Source organism: Sminthopsis crassicaudata, chromosome 6 (genome assembly GCF_048593235.1).
Source record: "Sminthopsis crassicaudata isolate SCR6 chromosome 6, ASM4859323v1, whole genome shotgun sequence".
Lineage (NCBI taxonomy): Eukaryota > Metazoa > Chordata > Mammalia > Dasyuromorphia > Dasyuridae > Sminthopsis > Sminthopsis crassicaudata.
The window spans coordinates 54,663,171-54,671,367 of record NC_133622.1 but is presented as its reverse complement, the minus strand read 5'-3'; the positions used below and the strand labels follow the sequence as shown (position 1 = coordinate 54,671,367).

At 43.2% G+C, this 8,197-nt stretch overlaps 1 protein-coding gene across 8 annotated transcripts in view; it reads right to left on the bottom strand.

Moving 5' to 3' along the window:
• Window positions 1-947: 947 nt before the first annotated feature.
• The window catches only part of JADE1 (jade family PHD finger 1), a 78,116-nt gene continuing 70,866 nt past the window's right edge, over window positions 948-8,197 (bottom strand). For all 8 annotated transcript variants that reach the window (XM_074274159.1, XM_074274158.1, XM_074274160.1 and 5 more), the window contains one exon: window positions 948-4,828. In XM_074274159.1, coding sequence (XP_074130260.1) covers window positions 3,936-4,828 — 893 coding nt within the window. In that variant the 3' untranslated portion in view covers window positions 948-3,935. The remainder of the gene's footprint in view (window positions 4,829-8,197) is intronic.

Below are 8,197 nucleotides of genomic sequence, written 5' to 3'. Positions count from 1 at the left end.
TTGAAGAAACCAGCCACTAATGGGGCAAGGAAAAAATGATTCTCCCCCCAAATGAATCATCTCGGATTTGAAGAAAGAAACTGAAGGCAAACTAGTTTGTGCCATTTTTATAGTTACTGCAAACAAAATAGGAAAACAGAACAGTGTACTGGAAAGCCAACTGAAGGAGGAATCAAGGCGGCTGGATTCTATTACTAATTATTTTGAAAGAAAGTCATTTTACCTTTCTGTCTTTAATGTCTTCATCTGTAAAATGATGGACAAAATTCTCTTTTAAGGACTGTTTCCACTCTTCTATCATTCTATTACTAGGTTATTTTTAGCTTAACACAGTTCTTAGTTGTGAGTCTACATGTGTGGGAGGAATTTTGCTGCTCTCACAACAAAAGACAGAGAATGGATATGTTTTTATTGCAGATCCATCTCGTGGGCTATGGTCGTCAGAGTACTATGGCGGAGAAGAAGCTCCCTGGCCCAGGAGTCCTAAGGTTGAATCCTAGTCCTAGCTCTTCCAGGAATTAATTTCACAGCTTTCAGAAAGTGTCACCATTCAGAGGAAGGCCAAATGAATGGCAAAAATCTCCTTGTGGTTTTTTCCCTGTGTCAGAATCCAGCAAAATCATTTTCAGGTTCCTATTTGTTGTGCTGAAAGAGAGAAGCTGCTCTGACTCAGAGACCCGGCAGCATCGACGACTCCAAATGAAAAGATACAAGGTAAATCTCTGTCCTTGTTCTGAGACAAGAGCCAGAAATTCAGGCTGTGGAAGGTATTACCCAACTATGCTAATAAGTAAATTCCCTGAGATATTTCAAGCATTTATTTCCATATCTTACCCAGTCTTACTTGGGAGATAGTCATTGCGCTGATTAGAAAAGGCCACAGACAATGCAATTCTGATTCAAGGTTGCTAAGCAATAAACCCCCATCAAGATACAACAAAGGCAAATTTCCAAGTGGAACACTTCAAATGTATTGCAAAATGTACAGCATTTATTCACATACAGACAAAAAGGCACAATTCTACTAAATATTTCAACAACAACAACAAGAAAAAAAAAATACAGCTGTTTTTCAACTAGTTTTATAAATACTTCCAAAAGGGAAAGGAGGAAGGAGGAGGGGAAGAGAAATAATAAATACAGGATTGGGCCATGTAATATAAAATAGTCATCTCTACATATACTTTAATTTCTGATTTTCTCTTCATGCACCTTTTTTTTATTTTGTAAATTTTAGCTGAATGGACACCAAGCTAGGCACATAGTGAAAAATTTTCTGTACAAGGATTACAAATGTAATGACAGATTTGTCCATTTTAAAATAAGTTTTGTACATGACATATATAACCCTTCATTTAGATTTCTGTTTTTGTTTATAACCTAACAAATGACATTCCAGGCAACTTTACAAAAGTTTAACTAGCCTACATTTGACGTAATACACTGATCATAATGAAAGATATTTCTTGGTCAGTATGCACGAGGAAAGGTAAAACTGAGGGGAAGGATGGGGCCTTCTTGTTAAATGGTTTTTATACCAACAGAATGCATGAAGGGTGATTTGGGTTAGCCACTGCCATATTTGGGAATTCTTCCTCAATCGAGTACACCCAGCATGGCATGAAACTAACTTGCACAGCTTATACTGCTATAAATTCGTGCTCTATACCATTTTGCAGTTTGGGGCAGGAATTTTTTTTTAAAGCATGGGGTAGCTTTTTGTGGTTTTTCTTTTTCTTTCCTTTTTTTTTTTTCCCTTTTTTTTTTTTGTTTTTTGTTTTTGTTTTTTGTCTTTTTTTGTTTTTTTGGTTCAGCATAACTTGGGAACATTTGAAAGCTTTTCAACCTAAACATGGGGAATAAAACAGATAAGGCATTATTTCTGCACAAAACTAGCATTCATAATAGTGCAAATGAATCTGGTACCTCTTAAAATGGTGAGAGGTCATTACTAGCATCAAATTTAGGTTTTCTTTCTATGGCTTTTCAAATTATCCCTCTATATTATTCAGCCTTCACCCAGAGATGTTGCTGTAGTCAAAAGTTAAGTCAACTATAGAATCTACCTTCTCCTTTTTCCAGGAAAGGGTTTATGTTCATATGCAAAAGAAAACCTGCTTTAAGTCACTCACCCTAAGAGTGAACAGAAAATTCCAATTCACCAAAACCCTCTGAAATCTGCAACAACATGCTTATCAATACATGAGTTTGTTAAAAGGAAGCTTCTCCCACCCCCACCCCTCACCCCTGTATTTCAAGAACAATTCAAGTCAATCTAAATTTAGGCTATCCAGCTCCCCCCCCTTCCCCAATTATCTATTAAAATATACTTGGAAAGTTAAGACAGTCTGAAAATGTAACACAATGGGGATGCATTTGATAACTTGCATAGCAAGATGTAATTCAATATGCCTTTTTTGTTGACAACCATCTGGAAGACTTAGAAGTTAACTGCAGAATTTAATCATTTAAAATATCAGAGTTTTGCATCCTGCCCAATGGAGGCAGATGTGTACATGAATTAAAAATGTGAATACTGAGATTGATAGCGTCAGGAGCAGTCTCAGGGTAAGTGGCTGGGATTGGGGGCGGGGAGAAAGCAAGGCTTGTTCCAAATGCCCATAATTTCTAAGCCTTGTTGCTATTTAAACTTTCCTTCTCTGAATTTGACTTACGAGTACACTGAATTCCAAAGAAAATTTACATGACCCTAACACTACCCACTGTCTTGTTACATATGCACTGTACCGAGTGCAAAAAAGAAAACATTACTCAAATGAAATGCTAAATTTATTATTATTGCTGATAATTTACTTACTAGTTATTGCCATTTGCAATTACAAAGTCCAACTTATGAATTAGTATCAGCTCTTGTCAGCTACAAAATCTATTTCAGGACAGAATGCAGTCTCTTTCCTGCATAGGTCTGAATGAAGAGCTAACTGCAACTTATTGCCTTTTTATTTTTATTTTATTTTTTTTGTTTTCAAAAATATAGATATGTATATTTAACCTATTTATCTAGGTCCTTTTATTATTATAATTATTATTTTCAAAGGAATCCTTTAGTGTTGGAAGCCTGGATTCCCCAACACAAACCATTAGTGCAAACCTGATTGCCAGGCCTTTTAGAGTTCACCACTCCTGCCAGATCTTAGCACCAGTCCTGCAGGAAGCTCAACTGCCACGGGAGCTCCGACCCGGCTGGGGGACGATGGGGGGAAGGTGGAATGTCGGGAGGACGATGAGCCAACGGGGCCTCGAGTGCCCTTCTACCCCTACACAAAACTGCCCTGACGGGGGCGCGCACCCTCGAGGGCAGCCGTCCGGAGCCCTGGGCGCGGGCACCCCCCCAGCGAGGCCGGCACCCGCCAGCTGCCCCGGAGCGGCCGCGTCCCGCAGCGCGGCTCTGGACCAGAGCACAAACAGGACCGCGAGGGCTACTCATCCAGGAAAAGTAGTTTAATGGGTGACGCCGTGGCGCGTGACAGTTTTTCAAGGACTATGTTCTGACTCTGTACACACAGGGAATCAAAAGTTTGTGCTTTGGGTGAATCGGGGCAGGCGAGCGGGGCTGAGCGGGACCGCCGAGAACCTGGCCCTTCTCTCACCTATTTCATTCTTAGTGTTTGACTCAGGGTTCCGGCTCTAGCAGCGTCTCGGACGAAATCTACTCTCATGTTTCCTCAACGAGTTGGAAAAAAGAACATTTAAACTTCTCACAACAATGAGTTATAAATGACTTTGAAGAAAAAACAAAACAAAACCTGTTGTCCCCAGTGCAAGTAAACATGTTTGTACAGCTCCGGACGCCCCCGACCCCGCGCGTGGGCCAGGAGGACGCCCCCTCTCCCACACCGGCCGCCGGCCCGTGGGCGTCCTCGGCGGGCGGCGGCGGCGACCCTGTTGCCCCCGTGTTTCGGACCATCCCCGCATCAGGAGGCGAGGATGCTCCTCCTGATGATGTCCGTCCTGCGGGGGATGGTGCCGTTGGCGCCGAGCCGCTGCTGCCGGCATTTGTCGGACGCCTCGCTCTCCGAGTCGCTCATCTCTGCGTCGGGGAGGTACCCGTCATTCTCACTGTCCATCTTTAGCTTGCTGCGGGCCCTTTCCTTGGGGGCAGCCCTGGCCACCCCCAAGTAGGGGCAGGCGGGGCGCGGGTGGCAGACCTCCTCGGGGGCCTCCCCCTGCTGCTGCTTCTCCCCCTTCTTTGGAATTCGGAACCCCCCCCAGTTCTTCCCTGGGCTGGCAGGCGTGGTAGGCACTTTGGCTGCGGTCCGGTTACAGCTAATTCTGACCAGAGACCCGTTGCATTTAGGCACTAAGTCCTTCCGCGTGCCTGGGGCTGAGGGCCCCATCCCGGGGGAGTTCGCGGCCTTCTTGTTCTCGGCCGGCCTCTGAGTCGGGTCTGCAGGCCTCAGAGGCTTGGGGGTCTGTCTGGGAGGTTTGAGGTCCCCCTTCATGAGCTCGCACGGGGAGCGATTGTCCCTCCTCTTCTGGTGGTCCGACAGCACCAGGCCGTTCTTCTGCTGGGCTTCCGCAAAGGTCTTTTCAAAGTCCAAGAAGGCCTCGGGAACGTCGCCCCCTTCCTGTCTGCAGCTGAGGTCGGCCTCCTGTATCAGGGACTGGCCCTCACTCTCGGGGCCCCCCGGCGGGCGCTTGGGCGGCTTCTTCAGGGAGCGGACCAAGGAGGGGCCCATCTGCTTCCTGAAGAAAGCCGAGTGCCATTTGAGGTCCTCGATCTTGGGGGCGTCAGGACCCAGAGAAGGACTATTAAATAAAACCATGTTTTCCAGTGAGGAGGAGGAGCAAGAGGAAGAAGGCACACCTAAAAACAAGAAATGGCAAAAGATTAAATCAGAAGCCGGTCCAGAAGAAAAAAACCCCAGACTTAGCAACAAATGCCTATATTACAACTCTTCCACTCACTTTTGTCGAGCAGACGGAAAGCCCATGACTATTTTTTAAAATTAAAAAAAAAAAAAAAAATTTTTCATAGCACAAGAGAGAAGCTGACCTACCTTCAGATTCTCAAGTTTAATTTGCATAAAAGCATGGCTCTACCCCATTTTCTATAATAGCTGCAATTCAGACAAGCTCGCATGAAACAACTACCTTCTCAAGGGATAAACACTGTCATTTTTTCCCCTCACACATAATAGTAATTTAACTTGATTTTGTAAGGTAAGGAGCATCCTTTTAGACACTCATAGGTGATCCAAGCGACAGACTTTGAAGATGTGTTCAATCGTAACTGCTCCACTTGGGTTACATTATTAAGATTGTAAGATTTATCTCTGCATCAATCTTGCAGGCTTTGACACAAATCCATCTTCATAAGGCATGTGAACAAATAGGAAAAATGGGGGTAGGGGGTGGGGCAGAAGGGGAATTGAACAAAGCAGAACAGAGCTAATCACAGAGTCCTCAATAATACCCAATTGCTCGCCCCTGGTTGTCCTTCTGTTCTCCCCTCAATGGGATAAAGTTCATCCTCGCCTAGCCACAGAGCCCTTGGTGTCCCGTCACCCACCTCCGCGTCCAAGACGCACCTGCCGCTCTCCTCACCTGCTCCAAGGGCTGCCTTACTCGGGGGAGAAGGTAGCTTGATAAGAGCAGCACCCTACCCTGGCTGATTCTGCAGTTAGGACCCAACTCACAGTGCTGGGTCAGAGCTGTTCATTCTGGACATGTCTGTTCTCTCCCAGGACCAAATCTTGGTGATTACTGGATTATAACTCTACAACCAACCAGCTGAACTCTGCCAAATGTTTCCTTAACTGAACTATCATCTAGGAAAAGAGAAACATCTTAAATCAGACGTCCCAGCCACCGGGGGAGAAGTCCGATCTATTTTGGCTGGCTGGATTTCACCGGTACAACAAACTGTCTCCTCCTCGGGAAGCCCCCTCTCCTAATGTGATCAACGCAGAGGGACCCTGGCTCCAGTCTTCTGGGAGTGTCGGGACATAGTGACCCAGAAGGCAAGGGCAGCTGGTTCCAGGGACCGCCTTCCACGGCCTCTCGAGCTCCTCACCCTGCTAATGAAGCACTGTGGTCTGCTTTGAAGGTTCCTTGCCTGTTCAGCAGACTGATTCTGCCTAACACAGTCCCAGCTTTCATCAGGCTCCCTGAGTAAAGCCCAAGTAGTGGACCAGCTGCTTTGTTTTTGGTCTATGAGTTTTAACTTGAGGTCAATGAACTTAGTTGGTTTTGGTTTGGTTTGGTTTGGTTTTTTTGGGGGGGGGAGGTTTATACCTCTGTTTTCCTATAATTGACTTTTTTTGAACTCTCATAGGAACTTTGAAGCATTTCCAGAAGTTTTGCAGGTTTTACAAAACTGTCAAAGGGTTCCATCAAACAAAAAAGGTTAAGAAATCTCTGCACTAAAAAGTCCTGGTTCTTGATTTCCTTGGGAGTCTGGGCACTTTTTCTTTTGTTTTCCTTTAATTATATATACCTAGAAGACGAAAGATGTGAAAAATGGGGGGGAAAAAAGTGTCCAGAAGCATTTACACTTCACTCTCTGCAGTATCCTAGACTAGAGGTAATCTATTTTTCAAACATAACCAGCATGGGTTTTTACCTCAGAGTGAAGTAAAAATGTGTTTTCCTCTTCTTCAATGTATAATATATTGAAGCACTCCTGAATACAGACAACTATATTGCAAGACTGTTTGAAAATACATACTAATCTAGTTATAAGCCTCCCTTGCCCTATTAATAACCCAAGCTATGAAATGTGAAAAGCTGCCTACAATAGCCATGAAAAATGACTCTTAAGTGAAATCAGATGAAAATGTATTTTACAAGTGTTTTTTTAATAGGCAATCACTCACTCTTTTAATCCTTAACAATAGTGACAAAAAGCCCTCTACTAATACAAATGCTAAGGGACAATTGGGGCAGCTAAGTATCTGCTGGAGTAAAAGGAGTATTCTTTAAATCAGACTCTTATATGAGGGTTATTTACATAGGAATACAAGAGCAAAATATAAAATAAAATTATATTTATTATTTCAACAAAACTCACTCTAGTTCACTTTGTCTACTGCGTAGCCCATTCCATTCTATACTTGGAAAATTTTGCTTTAATCTCAACAAACCACCTGAGATTTTCCAACTCATAATCCTTTTAGCTTCAACCAAAAGAAGACTATCTTCGGAACGCCACCTTCCTTACAATTTTTTCCACTGGAGGCCATCCTCCTCCTCTTTCCAACTCTCAGCCAAGAGAAGGGATTGGCGTATTTCTTGCTTCCCAATGGTGCCCCAATGTCACTCTTTTACCAATAACCAACGTTTGATATAATTCCTGTTATAATCTCATTCCCTACTCTAGTGGCCTTTACCTCACCAATATTCAGTGTTTTATGAGTAGTTTTAAAGCATATTTTGTAGTTTTCTTCTCTATCCTTTCCCAGTCAGCATCCCTGTGGACTTTAATATTCACGTTAACAACTCCTCTAAGAACCTGATCATACAATCTCTCCATACTACTAGTATATTTTCGACCTCAACTTACTTTAGAACAATACTACCTCCAAGATCCAAAATTTTTAAATTCTACTTTGACCACAATCTCCAATTTCTATACTTAATTCCTAACTGTGGATTTCTAGGATCTGTCTCGTCTCTCTTCTCCCAGAGCCTCTCTCCTAACTCTAGTCTCACTTACCTCCATACTCATCCTTAAATCCAACGTTTCATTTGTTATTACTTACAACACTAGGATCCTTTGCTCCTCTGACAAGTCATTTCCAACTTGCGAATCCTCATCCTTCATCTCTAATTTCACTCAAGATTGAGACCATCCTCTTACCAACTTAGCTCAAATTCTCTTCTACTTAGAACTCTTCAATATCATCACCCATCTCTTCTCCTTTCCTCTGGTCACAAGATAGCTCTCCATTCACTCAGGCGAATCCCTTTCCTTCCTATGGGTTCTTTCATCCCAATCTCCAATGGCTCCTAATCATTATCCTCCAACTCTGGTCAAGTCTTTTCAGTCTTAAAAAAGCTTTCCTTTTACCCATCTATTCCTTCTTTCTTATCATTTTCACCTTTACTACTAAACTTTTTGTCATCTATACCCAATACCTCCACTTCCTGACTTCCCATCCTTTCCCTAACATAATACACAATCTGGCTTCCTTCACTATTAAGCTATTAAAATTAATTTCTCCCAAATCAAAAG